The sequence below is a fragment of the Hyperoodon ampullatus genome (assembly GCF_949752795.1).
Source record: "Hyperoodon ampullatus genome assembly, chromosome: 3".
Taxonomy (NCBI): Eukaryota; Metazoa; Chordata; class Mammalia; order Artiodactyla; family Ziphiidae; genus Hyperoodon; species Hyperoodon ampullatus.
This window is the reverse complement of record NC_136916.1, coordinates 55,732,504-55,759,029: the sequence shown is the minus strand read 5'-3', so window position 1 is coordinate 55,759,029 and position 26,526 is coordinate 55,732,504. Positions and strand designations below refer to the sequence as shown.

General features: G+C 42.5%; 2 protein-coding genes across 9 annotated transcripts in view; one reads left to right on the top strand and one right to left on the bottom strand.

Annotated features, from left to right (window-relative positions):
- Positions 1 to 7,743, top strand: part of DENND4A (DENN domain containing 4A) — a gene marked incomplete at both ends in the record, with an annotated part of 97,188 nt that extends 89,445 nt beyond the window's left edge. For 3 of the 4 annotated variants that reach the window (XM_079700159.1, XM_079700158.1, XM_079700157.1), the window contains 4 exons: positions 363 to 480; positions 1,082 to 1,244; positions 1,409 to 1,473; positions 7,607 to 7,743. In XM_079700159.1, coding sequence (XP_079556285.1) covers positions 363 to 480; positions 1,082 to 1,244; positions 1,409 to 1,473; positions 7,607 to 7,743 — 483 coding nt within the window. Of the gene's footprint in view, positions 1 to 362; positions 481 to 596; positions 624 to 1,081; positions 1,245 to 1,408; positions 1,474 to 7,606 lie in introns of all 4 variants that reach the window. The other variant, XM_079700160.1, reaches the window with a different exon arrangement.
- Positions 7,744 to 9,294: 1,551 nt separating this feature from the next.
- The window catches only part of SLC24A1 (solute carrier family 24 member 1), a gene marked incomplete at both ends in the record, with an annotated part of 32,466 nt that continues 15,234 nt past the window's right edge, over positions 9,295 to 26,526 (bottom strand). For 2 of the 5 annotated variants that reach the window (XM_079701304.1, XM_079701305.1), the window contains 7 exons: positions 14,756 to 15,005; positions 15,943 to 16,109; positions 16,985 to 17,074; positions 17,810 to 18,322; positions 20,293 to 20,384; positions 21,471 to 21,557; positions 25,808 to 25,916. In XM_079701304.1, coding sequence (XP_079557430.1) covers positions 14,756 to 15,005; positions 15,943 to 16,109; positions 16,985 to 17,074; positions 17,810 to 18,322; positions 20,293 to 20,384; positions 21,471 to 21,557; positions 25,808 to 25,916 — 1,308 coding nt within the window. Of the gene's footprint in view, positions 9,320 to 14,755; positions 15,006 to 15,942; positions 16,110 to 16,984; positions 17,075 to 17,809; positions 18,323 to 20,292; positions 20,385 to 21,470; positions 21,558 to 25,807; positions 25,917 to 26,526 lie in introns of those variants that run through there. The other 3 variants (XM_079701307.1, XM_079701306.1, XM_079701308.1) reach the window with 3 other exon arrangements.

Here is a 26,526-nt window from a genome sequence, read left to right as displayed (position 1 = left end):
AGACAAATCAGTGATTTTTCTGTTCTCTTTTCTCTCTTGCACACATGCATCCTAAAAAATATTTTTAAGGCTCTTTATAAAATATTTACAAAACATTGTCATAGGGCTTCCCTGGTGGCGCAGTGGTTGAGAGTCCGCCTGCCAATGCAGGGGAAACGGGTTCGTGCCCCGGTCCAGGAATATCCCACATGCCGCGGAGTGGCTGGGTCCGTGAGTCATGCCTGCTGAGCCTGCGCGTCCGGAGCCTGTGCTCCGCAACGGGAGAGGCCACAACAGTGAGAGGCCCGCGTACTGCAAAAAAAAAAAAAAAAACATTGTCCTATAAGGATCATTAATGAATGTTTTTTTATTCTTCAACACAGATTCCTCGCCACTGTATGTCTGAAGACAGTAAATATGTTTTAATACAAATGTTGTGGGACAATATGAAATTACATCAGGATCCAGGACAGCCGTTGTACATCCTCTGGAATGCCCACAGTAAGTGCTGTCATAGAATGTTGATGTCCTTCATATGAGAGTACTCTCTACTTGCTTTAAATAGCCTAAACTAATGTGTAACTGACTTTTATTTTATACTACTTTTTGTCTTACAGGTCAAAATCGTACTCTTTTGTTTGAGAGTGAGTGTTAAGTTTGATGCTTTTAGTATTATCGTCTATGGAGGTCAAGGGGTTTTTGTTTTTGTTTTTTGAGCGGTGCCGTGTATGTGCTGGAGGGGTTATGTTTTGTAGAGTTTTGTTTTTAGCACATTGCTTGTCCCTATTTCGTCTTTGTACTTATTTTTTGTTTGTTTCCATCCCAGGCTGCTGATTTAAAATTCCTTCCAGGGGCTGTATTAAGGAAAACAGTATTTTTAGTTATTGTGTATTTGAGCCTTTAAGCTTATTTTTATCATTATTTGTCTTATTTCTTCCTTTTTTCTTCTTACTTCATTCTTAGATTTCAGTTCTTTTATCTATTGCCCTTAATTTATTTTTAGTGCTTTGTAACTTTGTAAATAGCTGTCAGTTGCTGCTTAATTACATTCTGCTTTCTACACAGAACGTTTTTCTTCATCTGCTCTTTTGTTCTTTTACAGCCCAGAAGTATCCAATGGTCCATTTATTGCAGAAAGGGGATAATTCATTTAACCAGGAACTATTGAAAAATATGGTAAAAAGCATTAAAATGAATGATGTCTATGGACCAATGAGTCAGATTTTAGAGACACTGAATAAATGTCCTCATTTTAAAAGACAGAGGTAAGTCATTCTTTTAACTGAATATATTGTTCCTCTAAGCAGATTCATATTGTTTGCTGAGTGATTTGTTAGAATATCTCATGCTTATATTAACATAAAAATTTTTGTAGATATGTATAGACTGTTTGAATAGTAATATGTTCTCCACTCCTTTTTCCCCCTAGGAGTTTATATAGAGAAATACTGTTTCTCTCACTTGTGGCACTGGGAAGAGAAAACATTGATATAGGTAATTCAGCATAACATATAACATGTAATATTTATATATCATGGTATAGTTTTCAAAGTGTTTTTATATTGGTAGTCTTAATTAGTTTAATATAAAATTATATTAATATAATAGAATTGTGTCCAATTTTTTTAATATAAGGTAAAAGATACTTTGATATTTTGGTCATGTTGGTAATAATAATGATAAATAATAAAAGCTAACATTTTTTGAGGGCTTATTATGTGCCTTACATTGTAGCAAGTAGTTTCCATATTTTATCTCATATAATCCTCAAAATCCCTAGGAGATGGGTACTGTTATCATTTCCATTTTATTACAGAGGCAACTGAGGATCCAAGAGGTTAAATGACTTAAACTTGGGTTTCACAGCAATAACAGAGCCATATCTGAACCAAGCAGTCTTAATTTCCAATCCCATGCTTTTAACTATTGTGTCATATCACTAATGACATTAAGCTTGTTTCAGAAAAAATGTAATGTAGCTAAATATATATTTTAGGTCTCAAACATTTTTGGTTGATCATCTTCTACTCTCAGTTATTGTGCTTGGCCTCCTTTAGAGTAACAAATAGAAAGCAAAAGGATTGAAAAGGATACTCCATGCAAATAGTACTAAAAAGGGAGCTAGAGTGACTATATTAATATCAGAAAAAATAGACTTTAGAGACAAAGAAGGACATTGTATAATGATGAAACAGTCAATCCACCAAAAATTATTAATTGTTTATAACAATTATAACATATATGCAACTAACAACAGAGCCCCAAAATACATGAAGTAAAAACTAATAGAATTGGAGGGGGAAATAGACATTGATCCATAATAGAACAACTAGGCAGCAGATCAGCAAGGAAATAGAAGACTTGAACAGCACTGTAAACCAACTAGGCCTAAGAAACATCTACAGAACACACCATCCAAAAACAAAATACACATTCTTCTCCACTGCACATGGAATATTGTCCAGGATAAACCAAATGTTAGGCCATAAAACAAGTCTCTCAGTAAATTTAAAAGGTTTGAAATCATACAAAGTATGTTCTCTAACCACAGTACAATGAAAACAGAAATCAATAATAGAAGGAAAATAAGAAATTCACAAGTATATAGAAATTAAACAACACACTCCTAAATAGCAAATTGGTCAAAAAAATCATAATAGAAATTAGACAATACTTTGAGGTAAATGAAAATTAAAAACACAACATACCAAAACTTTGAGATTCAGTGAAAGCAGTTTCTACCTTAAGAAACTAGAAAAAGAAGAGCAAACTAAACCCAAAGCAAGCAGGAGGAAGGAAATAAATATTAGTGCAGAAATAAATAAAATGGAGAAACGGGGAACATATTTTTAAAAATTGAGAAACTCATTGAAATCAAAAGTTTGTTTTTGGGGCTTCCCTGGTGGTGCAGTGGTTGAGAATCTGCCTGCTAACGCAGGGGACACGGGTTCGAGCCCTGGTCTGGGAAGATCCCACATGCCGCGGAGCAACTAGGCCCGTGAGCCACAACTACTGAGCCTGCGCGTCTGGAGCCTGTGCTCCGCAACAAGAGAGGCTGCGACAGTGAGAGGCCCGCGCACCGCGATGAAGAGTGGCCCCCGCTTGCCACAACTAGAGAAGCCCTCGCACAGAAACAAAGACCCAACACAGCAAAAATAAATAAATTAATTAATAAACTCTTACCCCCAACATCTTCAAAAAAAGAAATAGAAAATTTCGAATTAGGCATGAGCATGAATTAAAAAAGAAAAAGCTTGTTTTTGAAAAGATCAACAAAATTGACAGACCTTTAAGCTAGACTAAGAGAAAAAGAGAGAAGACTCAAATTACTGAAATTAGGAATAAAAGGGGGGATATTCCGGGACTTCCCTGGTGGTGCAGTGGTTCAGAATCCACCTGCCAATGCAGGGTACATGGGTTCGATGGCCCAGGAAGATCCCACATGCCACAGAGCAGCTAAGTCCGTGCACCACAACTACTGATCCTGCGCTCTAGGGCCTACGAAGCACAACTACTGAGCCCACATGCCACAACTGCTGAAGCCTGTGCACCTAGAACTCGTGCTCCGCCACGAGAAGCCACTGCAGTGAGAAGCCCGTGCACTGCAACGAAGAGTAGCCGCCGCTCGCCGCAGCTAGAGAAAGCCTGCATGCAGTAATGAAGACCCAATGCAGCCAAAAATTAAATAAATAAATAGGTGGGATATTCCTACTGACCTTACAGAAATAAAAATAATTATTATAAATAATTATATGCCAACAAATTAGATAACCTAGAAGAGACAGGCAAATTCCTAGAAAGACATAAACTATAAAACTGATTCAAGAATAGAAAATCTTAATAGACCTATAACAAGTAAAGAGAGTGAGTTAGTAATCAAAAATCATCCCACAAAGAAAAGCCCAGGACCAGATGGTGAATTCTACCTAATGTTTAAAGAAGGATAATACCATTTGTTATGAACTGCATGTTTGTGTCCCCTTCCCCCAAATTCATATATATATTGAAGCCCTAATATGATGGTATTTGGAAGTAGAGCCTTTGGAAAGTAATTACATCATGAGGTTGGAGCCCCTAAGATGGTATTAGTATCCTTATAAGAAAAAGAGGAGGGAATTCCCTGGCAGTCCAGTGGTTAGGACTCAGCACTTTCATTACTGTGGCCCAGGTTCAATTCCTGGTCATGGAACTAAGATCCCTCAAGCTGCATGGTGCAGCCAAAAAAAACAAAAAGAAAAGTAAAAGAAAAAGAAGAGAGCTGTAGGGGATATGGGAACATATGTATATGTATAACTGATTAAATTTGTTATAAAGCAAAAAAAAAGAAGAGAGCTGTCCCTCTCTTTCTCAGCCACATGAGGATACAAGGAGAAGACAGCTATCTGCAAACCAGGAAGAGTGCTCTTACCAGCCACCACATCTGCTGGCACCTTGATCTTGGACTTCCCAGCCTCCAGACTGTGAGAAATAAATGTTCATCATTTAAGCCACCCAGTCTATGGTATTCTGTTACAGCAGCCCAAACTAAGACACTAACCCTTCACGAACTCTGACAAAAAAAGTAGAAGAAAAAGGAGTGCTTCCTAGCTCATTCTATGTGTTAGGCCAATATTATTACGCTGACCAAGCCCAGACAAAGACATCACAAGAAAAGAAAATGAAGGAGCAATATCCCTTATTAATATAGATGCAGAAATCCTCAACAAAATACTAGTAAACCAAATCCAGCAACATAGAGAAAGGATTATTTGCCATGACAAAGTGGGATTTATCCCAGGGATGCAATGTTGGTTCAACATAAAAAACTCCATCGATGTAATACACCATATTAATAGAATGAAAGAGAAAACCACATGATGTCTCAATAGACACAGAAAAAGCATTTGACAAAATTCAACAAACTAGGAATAGAAGGGAACATCCTCAACCTGATAAAGGGCATTTGTGAAAAACCCACAGTTAAAACCATACTCAATGGTGCAAAACAGAAAGTCTTCCCTTTAAGATCCAGAACAAGAAGAGGATGCCTGCTTCCACCACTTGTATTCAACATTGTACTGGAAGTTCTAGCTGGAGCTGCTAGGCAAGAAAAAGAAATAAAAGGCATCCAGATTGGAAATGAAAAGTTAAACTATCTTTATTTATAAACGACATGATCTTATATATAGAAAACCCTAGAGATTCCACACCAAATCAAAACAGAACAAAACAAAAATCCTAAAATATTAGAGTTAATAAATGAATTTGGCAAGGTTGTAGGATATAAGATCAAGATACAAAAATCAGCTGAATTTCTGTAACTAGCAATGAATAACCCAAAATGAAATTAAGAAAGCAATTCCATTTACAGTAGCATCAAAAAGAATAAAATACTTAGGAGCTGTTTAACCAAGGAGGTGAAAGACTTGTACAATGAAAATTACAAACATTGCTCAAAGAAATTAAAGATCATGTGAATGAATGGGAACATACCCCATGTTCATAAATTAGAAGACTAATATGCTTAAGATATCAGTACTACTCAATCTACAGATTCAGTGCAATTGCTGTCAAAACCCCAATGATGTTTTTTACAGAAATAGAAAAACCCATCCTAAAATTTATGGAATCTCAAGGGACCCCAAGTAACCAAAACAATCTCAAAAAGAACAAATCTGGAGGACTCACACTAACTGATTTCAAAACTTACAGCAAAGCTACAGTAATCAAAACAGTGTGGTACTGGCATAAAGACAGACATATAGACCAGTGGAATAGAATAGACAGCCCAGAAATAAACTCTCACATTTATGGTAAAAATGATTTTTGACAAGAATGCCAAGACCATTCTGTGGGGTAAAGACAGTCTTCTCAATAAATTGTTCTGGGAAAATGGGATATCCACTTAACAAAAGAATGAAGTTGGACCCTTATACAAAAAGTAACTCAAAATGGGTTGAATACCTAAATGTGAGTTCTAAAACTATGAAACTATTAGAAGAAAACATAGGACAAAAGCTTCATGACATGGATTTGTCAGTGATTTCTTGGATATGACACCCAAGGTACAGGCAACAAAAGAAAAAATAGGCAAATGGGGCATCATGAAAATTAAAGATTTCTGTGCATCCAAAGGTGGTATCAACAGTGTAAAAAGGCATCCCACAGAATAGGAGAAAATATTTATAAATCATATATCTGATAAGAGATTAATATCCAGAATATATAAGGAATTCCTGAAACTCAACAACAAAAAAACAGGCCATTTCAAAATGGGCAAAGAGTTTGAATAGACATTTCTCCAAAGAAGATATACAAATGGCAAATAAGCACATGAAAAGATGCTCAACATTACTAATAGGGAAATACAAATCAAAACTACAGTGGGGGGCTTCCCTGGTGGCGCAGTGGTTGAGAGTCCGCCTGCCGATGCAGGGGACACGGGTTCGTGCCCCGGTCCGGGAAGATCCCACATGCCGCGGAGCGGCTGGGCCCGTGAGCCATGGCTGCTGGGCCTGCGCGTCCGGAGTCTGTGCTCCGCAACGGGAGAGGCCACAACAATGAGAGGCCCACGTACCACCAAAAAAAAAAAAAAAAAAAACTACAATGGGATACCATCTCATAGCATTAGTTAGAATGACTACTATCAAAAACCCAGAAAATAATGTGTTGGTTATTTTCTGGAAAATAAGGATATGAAAAAATTGGAACCCTTGTGCATTGTTAGTAGTAATATAAAATGGTATAGCTGCTGTCAAAAACAATATGGCATTTCCCTTAAAAAATTAAATATAGAATTTCCACATTATCCAACAATTTCACTTCTGGGTATATACCCTGAAGAATTGAAAGCAGGGTCTCAAAGAGATATTAGTATACTCATGTTTATAGCAGTCTTATTCATAATAGCTGAAATGTGGAAGCAACCCAAGTGTCCATTGAAGGATGAGTGTATAAGCAAAATGGGATATATACATACAGTGAACTATTATTCAGCCTTAAAAAAGAAAAGAAATTCTGACATATGCTACAACATGAATGAACCTTGAAGACATTATATTAAGTGAAATATGCCAGTCACAAAAAGACAAATACTGTATGATTCCACTTAAGAAGTACTTAAAGAAGCCAAAATCATAGAGACAGAAGTAGAATGAGAGTTGACAGGAGCTGGGGGGAGGGGAGAGGAGTATTATTATTTAATGGGTATAGAGTTTCAGTTTCACAAGGTGAAAAGAGTTATGGAGATGGACGGTGGTGATGATTGCACAACGTTATGAATGTATGTATACATTCAGAACTGTGAATGTATACCACAGAACTGTATGTATACCACAGAACTGTGCACTTAAAAATGGTTATGATGGTAAATTTTATATATATTTTACAAAAATTTTTTAATTTGGGAAAGAAGAATTTTAAACAGTTGACATCTTAGTACTTCACATTTCAGTGGTCTGTGTAACCTAGCTCTAAATGCTACAGACTCTAAGGTCCCCATTCCAGCTCTGAAATTCTGTGTTGGCAGAAATGACCTAGAGATTCCTTCTTGGCTTCTAATTTTGTGTTTCTGTAGTATTAAAAAAACTTGATTGCTGATAATATCAAATATAAATTTCTTTATGCCTTTATTTATTAATTTTTGCAGATGCATTTGATAAAGAATACAAGATGGCATATGATCGTCTCACACCTAGTCAAGTCAAGAGTACCCACAACTGTGATAGACCACCAAGTACAGGAGTGATGGAATGTCGAAAAACCTTTGGAGAACCTTATCTTTAAGATATGTGTGTGTATTTTTTCAATATGTATTGTGTAGTCAATGTATAAAATAACACTTTTAGACTCTAACCTTTTTTCTTCAATTTTTGAAAATGCATTTGTAAATGGTTCAGGAAGTTCAGATAGTTTATGTACAGAGTGTCCTAAGAAAATACTAACAAGTGGGAGAGAGCTACTTTGTTTCCCATTTCTTTTTTTTCTTCTCTGGTACAAGTAATTAAGTATTTTTGTGATGAAAATATCCATAAACAAAATTGGTTCCCATAGAATAAGACAACTGTTTTATGGATTCTTTTGGAAGAGACAGATTGAAAAATCATGTATGGAACTTAAACAAATGTAAGAACAAAGTATCTCCTGTTTTCATAGACTACTCAAATGTTTTGACCATGAAGTTGTATTATACATATTTTAACTTGTTTATAATAAGTTGATATTTTTTTAATTTTTAAACTTAATATAGCAAACAAAATGAACTTAAGCTTATGAAACAAGGTAATTAAGTGCTTATTTTCCTTGTCTGCTGCTATTTGAAGTAATTAGTACAGCTGCAGATCTCTATATGTATATCTATACTTTTTTTATTACTTGGAAGAATGATTCAAAAATGTCAGCGCTAGTGTCAGTGTTGTCCTAGGATCGCATATCAGTACTCCTGAGCCTGACTGCAGTGGGTGAGTCATGGTAAGGGTGTGCATTGCCCAGACTGACTCACTGAGCCTTGTGGAAGGAGAGCCAGAGAGGTTCCAAGTCTGCTTCTGTAAAATCAGGTTCAATATACCATGATTCCAAAATTTTCTCTATTGCTGATACATACAATACACAGGGAAAATAGCTTATAGAGCCAAATATCAATTTAAATTTTAATATTCTACATGAACACTTATGTTGGGAAATATGTCAGACAGTTTATCCCAAATTCTACCTTTATTTTAATATCTAAAATATTGGGTATGATGCAAATTGTAGTATGTTTATCTGGAATATGACCTATTGGAGTATTCTGTTAATATTATATATATATATATATTATATATAAATATTAAAAATATTTTTTCAAAAGTAGAAAAATAATAACTCTCTAAACGTACAGCCAGATAGAATTTCCCATATTGAGGAACTTGGCTTTTTCAATAAGCCTTCAGAATCTGGTTTATGGAATCTAAAATCCAGCAATATCCAGAAATAGTAAATTGAATGCTTAAGTACCATGGGTATTAAATAGAATCTTAAAAAATATTTGTAGTTGCATTATTTCTAATATCACTTTCTTTGGGTAATTCTGATAAAAAAGTATCCTTTGCCTGTTAGAATTATTTATAGATTTTCAGTGTGTTCGTGTGGTGTGTGGTTGCACACATTGTCATAATGAAGGAATTCCCTAGCCAATTTCAAAGAAGGAAAAAATGAAAGGTCCTAAATTAGATGTGTAGAAGCCGGTAGAGTTCAGGACACTTTGGACTGGAGATACCTTAAAGTCCTGAGACTAAGAACCAGTTCAGCTGTAGAAAAAACACTTTTGAGTTCATCCCACTAGTGAATAGCACCAAGCTAAAACATTTCACAGCTTTCTACTCTGGGAAATAATGGGGAAAGTTTAAAAATGTAAAATTTTAGTTCAGTTAATTTGGCGCTGAACTTGCTTACTTGAAAAGTCTGGTGCTGTGCACATGTGTCTGCCTCTCTTTTGTAAATACCACTCTTGTCTTATCCTTCCTTCCTATTCAGATCCACGCTTCACATTCTAATTCAGTCTTATGTTCTCTAAGTCACAATCATTTCAAAGTTGTCAAAGGAGAGAAACATTTGATAGATGAGGCTTTTGGCATTAGTGACAAACATCCCTCCAAACAGAATTCTGGGGTTCTATTCTGGTTTTTTGTTATTGTTTGTATAAGAACAGCTTTCACTATTGATTATCTTTTCTTTAACACAAGCAATATATATGAGTAACAGTTTATTGATTTCAAATATCTGACCAAAAAAAGTAAGGTAAAGCCCATTCTTTATGGTTCAGACTCATTTAGAAAAGTGAATGTAATTTTTATCTCCTTCCCCTGACACCAAGTTTTGTTTCTGATTTTGACTGGGTTTTATTTCCCCTATCTTCAATCCCCAGGGAATATAATTTGCATAAGTTTACTCTTTAAAAATAAAACCTAAAACATGAATAGAGAGTGGTAAACCTTGATCAAAAGAAAATTAAAATGTAGATCATCCTTTGAAATAACTCCATACAAACTTTTCTTCAATTTTATCTCTGTTGACCATACAGTTTAGAGAATCATGGCCAATCATGTTAGAGAGAAATACCCTTTTGCTACATTATCTGTCTTTTATTTTCTTACTCTTAGTTTTGTTTATCTGTTTACTAGTTGAAAATAAATCATGCCATGTCCTGGTACAACTTGTTTACTACTTCCTCCCATTGTGTTTTGAATGTCATACATTTGTATTTTATATCATATTTCAATATTCAGTTTTTTCCTCCTGTCAGGGAGTTAGTTATGCAGTCTGGTCATATTCTGATTTTTGTCTTTTTTTTTTTTTCTTATTTTGTGGGGAGGTTTTTTGCTTTAAAACCCTAAAACCATTAGCTTACTTTAAGGTTTTCTTAAAATGTCTTTCCATTTTTCTATGTAGAGAAATAGCCCCTGAAAATGTTGGTTCAACATTTTAGGTGATAACACTTATTTTATTTTATTTCATGCTGGTAATTACTATGATACTTTAGTGCAGCTAGCAAGTGTTAGCCTGCTGCATATAAAAGTTATGTTGTACTTCTACATATTTTGTAAGTATATGGTAAGAAAATAACCATTTGTACAGTAATGTGCAATTGCCCAGCTTTATTTTTGTTTCTCCCACTAGAACTTGAAAGCTGCTATTAGGCACTTTATCTCAGAGCAGGAAGGGAAAGAGTAGGCTGCCTCTTTGAGAGGGTCCTTGGTCTGCCTTTGTGCTAGTCTTAGCATGCTCTGCCCTTCCTGTTTGGATACAAGACAAAGTTTTATTTCAGATTTGAATTCTCTGGTAGCTGCATACCAGTTTACCTTAATACCCTCAGTACTTGGTGTCTTCTTATTATCCCTTCATACTGCCCTCTTTCTCTGACCCCAAAGTAAGTACATTTGCTGGCTTAATTATTTTTGTTTACAAAATTAGTATTGAACAAATTAATATAGGAATTTCTGTCTCTGATTCAAAAAGTCTGTGTAAGATAACACACTCTTCTGCTAAAGTTACTGCAGCCTTTCCACAGTTGCTGTTCATTTGGATGGCTCCTTCCTTTTGTATTTAAAGATGTTCTTTTCAAACACAGTACTGTGATAAAACCATTGGAGCAACTGATGGAATTTTCTGTAAATGAAATTCTCCAGATTTGCCGGCTCATCACAGTTAAGGGCCTGAGGACCAGAAGTATGCTTTGGTTGTATGGGCAGCCTTAGACCAGGGTGTCCTGCCTGGTTCTAGTGACCCCACAGGGATGGACAACCCTGATCATTGGCCCTCTCTTTGTACCGTTCATAGTAACCAGGCCCAAAATACACTGCAAGCTGCACCTGCAGGGGGACCCTCCTCCCACAAAGAAGGGGGCCAGAACCAAGGATATTCTGTGGCCCATTAGACCAATCTGTTTTTCAAATGTATCTACCAGGCTATGTCTTAAATATTAAATTCCAATTCTTGCTCCTTTTGGTACTCATCTTTAAATGATAATTAGGATATAGAATTTTTATGCTTTCAGAGTATCACAAAAGGCCAAGCCTATAATTTGATAGAAGCATTTTCAGATCTGTTGATGAGAGTACAATATAATGTTCATAATGTACAGTAACCATTTAAACATATACTAATTTTTTAAAATTTGGAATACATCCTTTTTTTTCTGGTACTACACAGAATCTTAACCCATTAAATTAGGAAGAGTTTTACATTTTTATAAATTTGGCCCAAACCTATCACCAGGGCTGTCAAGGAAATGCAGCCTCAAGGGGAATGAAGGAGAAATCATCTGTGCAGCCACTTCCTTCCAATTTAGACACTCACGTAGGACAGTTCTGACTTTCTTGCTGAATGAAAGACCTAGAATTTGTCCCATGTAACTAGCTACACAGAACATCTTGCCCATCAAATGAGAGGACCAGCTAACCATTATCTTGACATTTTAAAATGGTACTTTACCTCTAAAACAGCACAATTTTGGGCTTCCCTGGTGGCGCAGTGGTTGAGAGTCCGCCTGCCGATGCAGGGGACACGGGTTCGTGCCTGGGTCCGGGAAGATCCCACATGCCACAGAGCGGCTGGGCCTGTGAGTCATGCCCGCTGAGCCTGCGTGTCCGGAGCCTGTGCTCCGCAACGGGAGAGGCCACAACAGTGAGAGGCCCGTGTACCGTCAAAAAAAACAAACAAACAAAAAAAAACAGTACAATTTTAATAAATTGTAGATTTATAATGGATTGCAAAATTTTTTATTTCAAGCATAACAAACTGATCTTTTAGAAGTTACGTAAGTTTTCCATCTCCCTGAAATCTCTTTCTCCCCACCAGCTGCTCATCCATCAAGACCCAGCCTTCATTTTTATGTTTTTGACTCTTTTCTACATAGTGTGAAGTCAGAACTTCCTTTCTAGGCAAAGAGAAATGCCAGAAATTTAGCGAACGGATCAGAAAAATGATATTCAACCATTAGAGTTGATTTTAATCATCAAATGGCAGCCCAGCACTTTATCTTTACAGGATGTTTCACCGTCCATCACTCCTCATAAGTCGTTCTGGGGAAGAGCACCAGCTCCCAGGCTGTCAGTGAGGAGGTGACATCCTCGAGACCAGCTGAGATTGGTGGCAGATACCAGATTGGTGCCCAGAGTGTTGGTACTGGGATCTCCCTTCCATAGGCACTGCTCACTCCTCCTGTTCTTAGGCCATGGCATATGGAGACCAGGCAGTGCAGCAGCATCAGGAATGAGGATAACTAATTTAAGAATATGGAATGTGAACATGATCCCATATTCTTCATCAGTCTTCTCTCGAGCATTCTGACTAAATGACCTAAAGATATGGATGAACACATCCATTTTTGTAAAATATCATTGGGACTCACAATTTATTGAAATTTAGTGAAAGTCATTTCCAAAGAATGTGAGTCCTGGAGTAGTGAGGCCATGAATTAAATTAACCAGCCCATCTTAAAAGATGGATTATGGACTGAAGTACTCTGAACACAGCCTTTCAACACCAAAATGTTTGGTTTTTTCCAACATCACACTTGTCCTGCTATCTTCTAGTCTTCAATGAATCCTCTCTCATGTTTCTAATTAAAGCAATATTTACCATTGTAAACTACATTCACCTCAGCTCCTTTTGCTTGATAACCACCACACTGTTTCATTTTTAATGTGCCCCTTAACCTGATGCCAGTAAAAGCAGCAAGCAGTGGTATTTAATATACAAGCACTTCAACTTCCACCTGAAATGTTTAACCACACAATTTTTAAAAACACAGGTGTCGGGTTTCCCTAGTGGCGCAGTGGTTAAGAATCCACCTGCCAATACAGGGCACATGGGTTCGAGCCCTGGTCTGGGAAGATCCAACATGCCGCAGAGCAACTAAGCCTGTGGGCCACAACTACTGAGCCTGTGCTCTAGAGCCCACGTGCCACAACTACTGAAGCCCGCACGCCTAGAGCCCGTGCTCCTCAACAAGAGAAGCCACCGCAATGAGAAGCTTGTGCACCGCGACAAAGAGTAGCCCCCACTCACCACAACTAGAACAAGCCCGCGTGCAGCAACGAAGACCTAACGCAGCCAAAAATAAATAATTTTTTTAAAAAGCACACAGGTGTCCTTTACATCAGCTACCGTGGAAGTAGTAATACTCTTTTCCTTACCATCTTGTCACTGTGTTAAGCATTTTTGGAATTTCTCCTTTGTAATCGCCTTAATAGCCACTTGTAAACCACACAAGAAATCAATCTTCTTGCTTTATAATCCTATCTAGGATGACATACAAAAATAGCATTGCCCCACTGGATCTCTTTGTAAACCAGATTTGGCTCTACTGACTTTAGACTCTTTTTAAAAATTACTTTGTTTCTCACTCACTAGTGCAGCTGTCACTGTTGGGTGAGAATATGAGAGGGGAGGGGCACAGAGCCAGGACAGCTTTGTTAGAATGTCTAATCCCTCAAGGTGACCCACCTGATGGAGACAACACTAACTGGATTTCCTAATAAATACATATTTTTAAATAGCCCTCAGAGTAGTTCTCCTTCCCTAATACCCACATCTTCCAATTGAAGGGCAAATTACAAATTTTAATTTCTTGAGCTGCTTATTTTAATTTGACTTTTCAGAAATGCAACGATAGCAAATGTAGTCCTCCTTTTTAAGCTATAAAATATTGGTACACATTTTACTGGACTACAGTGTGTAATGATAATTGATTCTTGTTATACTTTTTTTTCCTATAGACTTTGCTCCTTTAAACTCACCAATAACTGAACCTGTAATGAATACAAATCTGATAGAACCACATGTTTTGAACAGAAAAAGAGGAGACAGTAAACTGCAGCATGTGCTGGGGGCAGGGGCCAGGAGGGTGAGATGGAGACCACACCTGCATCTTTTGCATCAGCAGCCCTTCAGGAATAATCAGGGAACTATGAACATGGGAGCTTATCTGATTGCTAAGGTACCTGTCCCAACCCTCACTCCCAAATATCTCATTTTAGAAAATCCTCTGACTTGGGTCCTTCTGCTGGCCTCCATGTGTTAGCTGTCTGCATCAGGGGTGGTAGGAGCTCCACCCCTCCAAAGAGTCCTAATCCACAATGAGCTGCAGGTGTTTCCAAGGATAAACTTCAGTCCCGATCACATCCACATCAGAGGCTCCTGCCCACTCAGTTCACTCTCCTGGATCATGTTCATTCTTTCTTTAATGTAACAAGTGGTACAGTAACTTCTAGCATGGTTTTCTGATCCGTGTCCATTTTGAGCAACAGTGACTGACTCAGACAGACACAGGACAGGATATGATTCGATCTTCTAACATCACACTGATTATCAGGAATACAAAGTACAGGAGAAACATGGTAAACCCCAGGATCTTGTTCATTCTCCATTTGCATAATGCAATTGAAGAGATCACAAACAGGAGCATGAGAAAAAGCAAAACAATGGCACAAAACAAGCCATTGCTACTGACAGGAACAGGCTGTAATCCATTGACAAAAGAGAAAAGCATCCAAGGAAGGGGCAGGCTGCAAGATGGAAGAAACAATGTGAATATTCTTAACGTTTATAATCATGCCATATACTTAACAGTATTCTACCATTTACAAAGCACTCATTTTTACACAAACCTGTGAAACAGAGCAGAAAACATTCATTTCACGGTGAGAAAACTAAGGTTCAGGGAATTATGTGCCCAAGTACTCACAGCTGATAACTGGGAGAGCCTAAGATTAAAACAGGTTTTCTGGGTCTGAGTTTGTTTTCGTCATACTTCATGACTTCTGTATGACTAATCTAAGTTGGTAGATGTGTGACTCTCTAAATCATGATAAGGCCTAGCTCAGGATAACATTTCCTTACATTCGTTAGTGATCAGGGCTCTCCTATGCCCTCTTACCTGCCCCACCCTGCAAACACACACATATACAAATGAAAGAAACCAAAGCCACCACCCAAATCCAGAACGTGATTGGGGAAATGAAAATAGCGCGGACACTCTGACAAAGTTGGGAGGAGCAGGGTAAGCAAACCCATACAGGAGGACACAGCGTTTGCTTGTTTACACAGAATGCTTTTAGAACCTCTGAGCCGGCAGGAGTCCAAATGCAAAGGAGCAAGAATGTCAGGAAGTAAGACTGAGTCACTGCTTCTTCCAACCCCACCTCCTCCATCTTGGGGGTCAGTGAGCAGAGCGTTTGTATTTGGTAATGGAATTTAATGGACTTCATTTTTCAATTCATCTATAAATTCTAGTCAGTTACATTTCAGGCAGCATTTTAGTTCTATTATCCTATCTGGCTGTGATGAATGAAGGGAGGATACTTTGTTGCCTTACAGAAGCTAATAACATAAATGCCCTTTTATTCCATGTATAATGAATGGAGCAAAAAAACAGCAGACAGAGCCAACACAGTGTTTGCCAGTCATACATATCATGCCTTAGAAAGCAACTTTGCCACTCACCCCACGGTGATATCAAATATGTTACTGCCCACAGAGCTTGACACGGCCATGTCTCCCAGGCCTTTCCGAGCGACAATCACACTGGTGATGAGGTCAGGAATTGATGTGCCTGCTGCTAGGATTGTCAAGCCCATAATCTCTTCAGAAATCCCTATTGTTTCACCAACCTGGTAAATAGTAACAGTAATGAGAAACCAAGTGAAAAATCTGAGGCTCTTCAAAGCACCAACCACATACTACTTTGTGCAAAACCAACACCTTCCACAGAGTTCACATTCCCTTGGCCTGAGTGAGATAGGGTCACAGCAGAACTAACAGCTGGGGAGATGGGCCATGAAGAGAAAGAACAGGTCCCCTGCTCAAGGCTTCAGGGAATGATGCTGCTCTTTTCTAAACTGGAGTAAAAGTCCACCTATGATACCACTTACTGTCATTCCAACTACAACACCTCTACCTTCCCAAAAGAACTGCTCCTCCAAAGGCCTCTTGGTGTCAAGTTTCCATTTCCAGAACCATGGACACCCGCTATGTGCCAGGAACTTTTTAGAGGCTGGAGGTAGAAGTATGAGCAGTACAACACTGACCCTACTCTCAGCTTGAAAGAGAAAAGCATGTAAATAATAATACAGCTCTGTGCTTAAGTGCAATATTCTAGGTAGAACAGCAAAGCCATTAAGCACTCAGAAGACTGATTAAATGCCAGAAAGGAGGCAAAACTGAGCTTGCTCTCACGAGTGTGTATGATTTCACCAGGTGGAGAGAAGTGTGGGATACAGAACAGAGGAAGCAGGGAATAATGCTAAGAAGGAATGGTCAACTAGATCAGGTTGTGAAGGGCCTTCTGTCACGCTACAAGACAGAAGAGCCACACCTGAAAAGCACTACATTCCCTGGAATATAAAGTCTACTTTTTAGCCTTTACAATGTATAAACTACAAATTCACTTGGTCCTCACTATTCCCTGGGTACCAGAAATTCACCCTGAAGGAAAAAAGTCCTTTTGACCTGCTAATGCAGGATTTAGTTCCTGCCACACACTCACCTGGTGAGCCCACCACACCATGAGGTATGAGAACATGGCTATCCACATGATGGATCCCAGGAAGGTGATAACAAAAAATTTCCTAGCCTCCTGTTTGAAAAGGAAGAGAAATAAGTTGCAGAGGCTAAAGGTCTCTGGCCCTTCTGAGGGAGCCCCAGTATCAGTGAAGAGATCTGCTGGAGGAGTCATGGAGAGGATGTGGAGATGTTTGAGCTTCCATCTCTGTCTCCAGTGAGGACCTTGAGAAGGATGGGGTTGGTGGCCCATAGGGGAGTCCACACAGGAGGGGGTTCAGCAGTTGCCAAACTGAAGAGAGCTACCTGCTTGCCCTGGAACCAGACCAATCTAGGTACCTGGTTTGGCTTCAGCAACCTCTCCCCACCCCACCCCTCTCTGGACCCAGAGACAGAATATGGTTCCCCTTTGGGTGGAGTATGTTAGTCAGACCTTTCCTTATAAACAGGAATACTGGGTAGAAACAGCACTTATCACCCTGGGTTTTCACAATATCCCTGTGCAATATGGAGGGTGTGCAGTGGCATCATTCCCATATTAAAATCAAGAAACTGAGAATTCGAGGAGGGGTTAGTTCACATTGCTTATAGTGATGGAAACAAGCACATTCTGAGGCCTCCCAAGCCCATCAGTGTGTCCCCTTAGGTGCATGGTCCCCACGAGAGCTGCAGATTCCATCCCAGATCCTCTCTGTAGTTGAGCCCTGTCAAGCTGGTTTTTCTGTCCCTTCCGTCCTCTTGAGGGGGAGTGCGGAGAGACCCCACAGCCTCCCTGGGGACAGATAGCTTGGGGACAGCTGGGCAAACTCACCAGCCTCCGGACATCGGGCACCGTCAGCCACAGTGGGAACACAATGGGCAGAAGAAAGAGGTAAATGGCTTGCTTCTGCCTGGTCTCAGGCCATTCCAGGGTCAAAGGCTCCTCATTGCCCTCCTCCTCCTCCTCCTCCTCCTCTTCCTCCTCCTCCTCCTCCTCCTCCTCCTCTTCGTCTTCACTCTCACCTCCATCACCTTCCTCTTCACCATCTATACCTTTCTCATCTTCTTTGGCTTCATCTTGATTTTCAGTGTTCAATTCCTGCTCTCCAGTTTCACCTTCATCACCTTTCATTTCACCATCTTCTGCTTGGATTTCACCTTCACCTTCATCATCTCCTTTCCTTTCTGCCTGGATGTCACCTTCACTTTCATTCTCTCCTTTTTCTTCACCTTCACCTTCTGGTCGAGCTTCACCTCCACTCTGCTCTCCATTTTCACCTTCACCAGGAGTTTTAACCTCATTACCTGTCCTTTCACCTGTGCTCTCAGCTTCAGCCACATCTCCCTGCAATCCAAAGCCAACAGATTAATGGGAAATAACTGCCCTGCTTGTTTCCTTCCCAATTTCTCCCCACGTTTTTTGTTGTTCTTCTCAGAATGTATCTAAAAGCTTGAGTATGAGGAAGAAACTAGTGCAATCATTCAGCAAAATTCCCTTCACAACACTCCTACCCAGTGGTGGTCTGGTCTTTATTTGATCATTTCTAGGGATGGAGAACTCACCACCTAAAGCGGCTTCTGTCATCTTGACAACTCTGATTGGTTTGAAGTCATATTTATACCAAAGTTCTACCTCCTGTGTATAGGTTTACTCTTGGGAGCCATACATAACACTCTTCCATGAGACAGCTCTCTTCCCTGGGTTAAAGATTCCCAGATCCTTCTATGGTTCCCCCATACTATGGCCTAGAGCCTCCACTCCTTCTTGGTGAACTCATTCTAGTTAGCTTATATCCCATGAGGAGGCTTCTAAAACAACACAGAACACTTCACAGAGTCAAACAGGATTATCACCCCCCTTATTTTAGATACTGTGCTTCCATTAATGTTGCCTAAAATGGCATGATATCTTTTGGTGGTTACATCACATTGCTGAGTCCATTAAAACTCCTCAACTGCTCTATTACCTTCTATGTGTAAAATGATGATGACGAGGAGGATACCTATTTTCTGAGGGTATTTATGTGCCAGGCATCATGCTAAGTGGTATAATAATAATCATAATAATAACAACTAGCACTTAGTATGTTTCATGAGTCAATTAATTTATGATATAGGCAGAACTAAATCCATCTGACAGATGAAGAAACTAGGGTACAGAGTAGTTAAATAACTTGCTTATGGTCCACACAGTTTGTAAGTGATGAAGCTGGGATTGGAATATGGATAGTCCAAATCTTGGCCTCTTAACCACCAAGCTACCCTGCTCTGCAAATGCCAGGGCCGAATGAGATCTTTGGTTCCCAAACCTGGTAGCCTGAGAGCTTATTAGAAATACAGATTTCCTTGCCCCCCCTGGACCAACTGAAGTATAATCTCTAGGACTGGAAGCCAGGAATCTATTTTAATATGCTCACAAGTGCTTCTAATAAATGCATCTATAGACCAGTGTGTGGGAACCATGGACTGACTCCACTCACTCTGAAAGCCATTGATTCTGAGGGTCCTCAGATTAGGCTCCTAAATGACCTATAACAACGTGCTGGTCCAATCCCTTGAGCAAATGACCTGGGCTGTGTGCTCATGGCGTACGTCATCCATAACAAATTTCATGACACTGCCAACCCCAAACACTGCCCAATGATTCTCAACTCTGCTGCATATTAAAATCACCTAGAGGATTTAAAAACATTCATGCCCAAGGACCCACCCCAGGTATCCTGACTTAATTGGTTGAAAGTGGGCCCTGGGCAGTTTTAAAGCTTCCCCAAATTATTCTAATATGCAACCAGGGTTCAGAGCACCCAATGAAGAAGTCAAATATTAATATCCATGAGGCCTGTGCTTTCAGTTGGGAATGAAGAGTGAGAAGACTTGAGTCTGAAATAATTTCTGCCCTCCTTTCCCCACCCTCATCAGGAGAGAAGGCTTCTCGGAGGAAATGACAAGTCATTTAAATTGATAGGTACAGAAGTGTCTGCCCAGCCTGCACCCTCTTCTCTGAGAACTGTCACTGCTAATAGCCCCTGACGGGTAGCTCCCTTCTCCCACACTGGAGTCAAAGCACGCCACCTCTCCCTGCCACAGCTGATTGGACATAGGTTGGCAACACATTCTCATATATATTATCTTACTCATACTAAGTGAATTAACTGGCCCCATGAGGTATTTGATCTTCAAAGAAAGGGCAGTGCTTACACCAGAGGAATGAACCTCAAATAGCATTTCCAATCTTCAGGAAGGACTGATTTTTGATTGGCAAATCCTTCCCTGGGCCTCTCAAATTCCACCACCTGGGAAGAGGCTTGTGCCTACCTGACTGCCAGGATCTTCCTCCTGATCTCCCTTGACGTCTGGAGCAGGGGCTGGTGTGACCGTGACCTCAGGGAGCTTGGCTGGCTCCTCCTCTTTAAAGGATAAACATGGGATAGGTCAGAAGAGTGTGCCAGGTTCTGAGGGCAGCTGGCAGAGACTGGTGTGAGTGGTTACAGGGCTACCGGACTTGTCCACTTCAGGGTCACAGAAGGTTTGTTTGGGGAATTTCTTGTTAACAGGAAAAGGAAAATGATGTGATGTGAATTGTTACTGTCCTGTCCACAGAGATGTCTGCAGATGAGAGGACAGCTGGGAAGTGGCTCTCCTTGCTCTCCCTGTATTCAGACATTTCCATCCTGGCAATGTAGCTAAGGATACTGTGAACAGCTTAAAAGAGAGGGCAAAGCCCCAGCTCTCAGCGCCTGACCCTTCCCCCTACCAACTGCATGGAGAGGAGCCTGATGATTTCAAAGGTAGCAGCTAGGGAGCCTTGGAATAGGACTGCAGGAGAGGGAGAACTGGAAAGTCTGGAGATCTAGGTTTAGGTACAGGCTTTCTCACTTCTTGGCTATATATCTTTGGGCAAGTCACTTGACCTCTCTGAGCCTCAGTTTCCTTGTCTATAGAATGGGAACAATGACTGCTGCTCTACCTCCCTCCCTCCGAAGCTGCTGGGTGGATCAGGCAGGCCTGGTGTGCTGTGCAGAGCCCACAGGGCAGTAGCTGTCTCACTACCGCGTCCCAGCTGCCACACGGATGCTGGATGTTTTCATCACCAGGCCCCAGATGGCCCTCCCTCACTGGGGTTACTGGTCTCAGACCGATTCCCTAGCAGCACTGTGTAGAAGTGACAGGAAGAAGAAATAGAGTCCAATAGAATCTCATTTGGGACAAGATTTAGCAAAAAAGAAATAGAAGTTCAACAACCCCCGCGACGCCTCGCCTACCCGATGTGAGGAGAGTGCGGAGGGAGCTGTACAGGGCCAACCCCGGGCCTGCAGCCACGCCAGGAGGGGAACACCCTGGAAGGAGGAGGCCGGAGTACAGCGCGAGGAGGGGAGCACCAGCTCATCACTCCAGCTGACTGGCTCAGAGAGGCCAGGAGGCCGCCCAGTCCCTGGCTGACAGGAGCGAGGAAGGTGGCAGGAGAAAACCCACTGGTCTCACCATCCTCTCACCTTCTGGTTTGCTCTCTGCTTTGGCCTGAGGCTTGGCTTTGGCCTCCTGATTCAAGCTCTCCTCCTCCTTGTCCTTGGAGGGCCGGGCTGTGAATAAGAAAGGAAACACATCTTATCCAAGACCACAGTCTCCCTGCTACACCATTCAGTTAGGTTGGTCAGCTGACAGTCAGAGCAGCTGAAGTAGGTGGAAAGAGGCTGGCCTGGAAGTTGCAACATCTGGACTCTGGTCCTCCTAGGCTTGTTCATGGTGCCCAATTCCCAAACTTCTGCCTTAAATTCCCTACATTGTCACTAACTGGCTATGACCTCAGGTTGGTCACTTAGGCTAGTCACTTCCCCTCTCTAGGTCTACTTCCAATAAAATGACATGGTTTACTTTATTTGGGGGCAACAAATAGGATTCATCCATTTCCTTTAAGAACTCAAGTGACGGCTGCTTGAGTGCTGAATTGAGAATTCTGGTCCAAGTTTGGTAGGAGAGTACCATGATTCACTGGTGGTGTCTGCAATGGGCAGGGAATGAAGAAATAACGGCAGGGAGATATTTTTGCCATCCTTGGACTAGATTGTCTGTAAGGTCCTTTGCAGCTTAATTTCTATGAATTTACTAGAAGCTTTGCTATGGCTCCAGGGGAACTACTCGTGGCCATGTTCATGAGCCACCCCTCTCCAGTGTGAAAGGCGAAATAGCTGATCACCAAGCTCCCTGCCACTCTCCTTTGGACTCCAGACACCTGCAGCCCAAGCAGAGTCTCCTTCCAGATCCCTGTATACACTCAGTGCCTTGCTGGCAGTCCACAGAGCATCATGCACAGAATAGTGCTGCCCTGATTTCCAGAAAAGAGAAATGGGGAAGTCAACTCTCTTTCAATATGACTACGTTCCAGGCAACATGCAAAGTGCTGTACATGTGTAATTTCAAGCTGAGAGGCACAGAGACTGAAGTGCAGGAGCTCACGAGCATCCTCCTCACAACTGTGTAGTCCGTGAGGGTGAGGACAATGCAGTCCGTAAGGGTAAGAGCGAAGTGGAGCCATGGGGTCTATTCTGGGTTCCAGGCTGGCTCTGCCCTGTGAGTGCTGGGTGACCTTAGGAAGCCTGTGTACCCTCTCTACGCCTCAGTGTCCCCTCTCTAAAAAGGCAGTAATATGATAGAGCACTGATGTGGGAGTCCATGAGACAAAATAAATAAATACTTTAACTGCTGCAATTAAATTTTGCTAAGTTAGTGTGGATTCTGGAGCCAGATGCCTGGGTTTGAATCCTAGTTCTGCCACTTGCTAGCTATGGATCCAGCTTGGTGACCCTCTGTACCTCAGATTCTTCACCTATAAAATCTTACAGAGTGACTTCCCCGGTGGCACAGTGGTTAAGAATCCGCCTGCCAATGCAGGGGACACGGGTTCAAACCCTGGTCCGAGAAGATCCCACATGCCGTGGAGCAACTAAGCCCGTGTGCCACAACTACTGAGCCTGTGCTCTAGAACCCGTGAGCCACAAGTACTGAGCCTGTGTGCTGCAACTACTGAAGCCCACACGCCTAGAGCCTGTGCTCCACAACAAGAGAAGCCACCGCAATGAGAAGCCCGCGCACCACAATGAAGAGTAGCCCCCGCTCGCTGCAACTAGAGAAAGCCCATGCGTAGCAACGAAGACCCAACGCAGCCCAAAAGAAAAAAAAAATCTTACAGAGTTGTTGAAGGAATAAATGAATTTATATATGAATGTGCTTAAGCCAGTGCCTGGCACCTAGAAAATACTACATAAGTTTTAGCTATGACGACAATGATGAGTTGACGATAGTAGTTGAGAGCAGCTGTTCCACCCAGGAAGCAACTCTGCACTGCTGAGGCCCAGCATTCCAGAGGGTTTGAGTTAGAAGGGACCCTGAAGATCCTCTAGTCCATAATACAGGCAAACTGTGAAGGTTTGGGAATCAAACTCTGCCTGGGTCCAGGATGGGCAGGAGACAAAAGCAGGTCTGGAGTTTCCTTCTCTCAACCTGTCTCCTAAACAATCAGGCTGGTTGAGCTGCAGCTGCCTCTGGCAATAGGCTCCATCCTGCAGAGCCATCACTCTGGCAAGTGTGGTCCCTCAAAGTGTCCTGGTGGGCCTGCTCAGCGGGTCCTGTCAGAACTGAGATGTCAGGTGGTGGGCACTCCACTGCCTACCTCATGCAGACCGCTCCAGTGCCCCCTTGGCACTGATCAAGCACTGTAGTCTTCTGTTGAACAATACATAGCTTTTCGAAGGGCTCCCCTGGTTCCAGTCCTGGTGCTGAGAATACCTGCTGACTGTTGGCTGGAGGAGCTGGCAAGAAAACCAAGTTCCCCTCTTTCCTTCTCCTTCCTCATCACACGCCCTAACCTCTCATTTCCCATGCCACCGAGGAAAGCAGGTCCGCTGAAGGGCCTCTCTCTGTTTCTCTCTATCTCTGTCTCTTTGTCTCTCTCATATACACACGCACATGTGTGAGTGAAATCACCAGAAAAAGCATGGGATTCTGGAGAGGTAGAGCCCCTACCCAGGGTAAGAGTTCAGACCATGGATCAGCTCTGTGGAGAGAGTTCATTGCTTGGAAAGGGTGGAAACACCTGGATAGCCATCTGGAAAGAGCATACGGAAATACAAACATGTATCTGCAAAGTGTTGGGAATAAAGGCCTTCATCGCAGCCCTGTGTGATCCCAGCCCTTCCTGGATGGAATCTCAGGGTGCAGGATCAGGGCCAGCTTCTCTGAGCGGGACCGCATCCCAGGCACATAAGCAATCATTCCCTGGGAGGGCCATTCCATACCCGCCACACACCCACACAGGGCACCAAGCATGCTTGTCTTCCTGGGGATGATTGCCACTGGCTCCCCCAGCGCTTGTTTCCTCACATGGCCTCTCAACTCTCAGCGCGGCCGGATCATCTCCTTAGTATCAATCTCCTCTGACCTCGGCCTGGCCTGGACATGGCCTGCACATCACATAATCCTGTTAGGACAAGCCAGCAGATGGCTGCTGGTCATGGAAGTGGCCCAGGCAGGGGGCCCTGCAGTCCCGTCCAGGAGAAGGTCTTTATCTTTAAGACTTTGCTGAGTCAGTGATTCCACGAGGAGGGCCAGGCCTACCCAGGGATACAGCTTCCTTCACTGTGCCCAGGCCAGACACGCCCCCAGCACTGGTCACCCACAGGCTGCCCAGTGCTGCAGACTCCACTCTTGAAACCCCAGGGGTACTGTTTTTCTGGAGCTGACAGGGGTGTGGCCTCTCCCAACGTCTGCGGAAGCTCCTCGTGAGGATTTTCTAGGGAAGGTTTGATCACCTTGTCTTTGACCATATGCTTGTTTTAAACAACCAACAACCCAGTATCAAATGTGAAGAAGATGCTTCAGGGCCTGAGAAATTCTGAGGTCCCTAAAATTTGTCCCTGGGGCTCATGGATCAGTCTCTGGTGTCATATTCGGCTCAGTCCTCAGCCTCCTGCCCAGCTGCACTCCAACTCCTTGGCTTCCGCCCGAAGGCCAACCTTTCCTTGATGGGCCTCATGCAGGCTCTCCAGTTCTGCAGCAGTGTCCCAGAGACAGAGGTGCCGAAGGAGAAGAGAAGCGTACCTGAGGATGCCCTTTAGGGGCCTGCGAAGCCTGTTGGAGGTAGCTCTCTGGGGAAGCAGGGCAGAAGGCAGGGCTCGGTAAAGTGGGTGGTGAAGATCTCAGCTGCCTCCATCATTTGTCAACTTGGGCATCAGCTCCCACTACACTTTGGACCCTCACCACTCCCAGAAGTGGTCCTGGTGGCCCCCAGGGTGTCCTTTGGGATACCTGGCTGGGGGAGGGGTCAGCAGGCTTCCTAGGACTCTGGAGCTGAATACAGAGCAAAGGGAGGCACCATCCAGAGCTTCCAGCTGTGGGGCCCCACAGGTGATGCCCCCAGAAGCAGCCCTGGCCACACTATCTTGCTGGAGAGACTGTGGGACACTGGGGCTGACTTATGGGGGTGGGCTCTGCAGGAAAGTCACGGAGGGCAGCCCCAACATAGACCAGTGCAGGGCACACGACACTCATGGCCTCACTCACTGCAGATGAACCCTTTCATTTTACAGGAGGGACACGGAGACAGGGAGGTAGTGGGATGTGGATACCTAAGGACCTTAGCTCCTTGGGGCCCTCTCCTGGTGGGTCTTCCCAGACTGCCTGCCTCCACCACCCTCTCTCATCTGCTAACTCTCTTCCCACTCCCACCCTCACTCCACCTGCTGCCTCTCAGTTTTGCAAGTCCCAGTTCTTGTTCAGCTGCAGGAGGGAAGGAGTGGACAGGGAGACCACGCAGGTCTGGGCAGACCTCTCTTACCTTCCCCCAGAGGGTCCAGGCTGCGGAACATGAGCTGGTAGATGGTGCTGCGGATGGTGCTGTTGTGCAGAGAGGCCGAGCTGCTCCCTTGGGTCAGCACGGACGCGAGCTAAGCAGGAGAGAGCCGTGCAGGCCTCAGTGGGCCTCTGCCCAAGCTGGGGGAGGAGCCACATGGGAGCCTCACTAACCCTCCTCTCTCTTACAAAGATCAGGCCAGAAGCACAGGAGCCTTATCCTGGCACCCTGTCTTCCTTCACCTCAACAGGACAGTTACAGTGCTTTCTTTCTCAGCCTCCCCTCAACTCTTCCATGACTGGCTAATTCTACATACCAAGTCATTCCCCAAGCTCTTTGACAGGGAGCAGACAACGTGTATTAAGGACACCACATTACCAAGGGTTTGTCCATCCCTGCAAGTACATCCTCAAAGAAACACTCTCACCCATATACCTCACAGACAGCCCCATGGTGCATGGGCACAGCCCCTTACAGTCCACAGAGAGCGTCATGGTGCTTTATCACTGCCCCACCCCCAGACATAAGCAAGGCTTTGATCCCCACCTACAGAAAAAGAAATGAAAACTCAACAAGGCTGGGTGGCTTATCCAAGGTCATAAACGAAGGAGTCAAGACTAGTACCCAGGTCTTCTGATTCCAGCCCTTTCTTTTCTACCCACATGCTCAAGAGACCTTCACAAGCACACACATACACACATCTG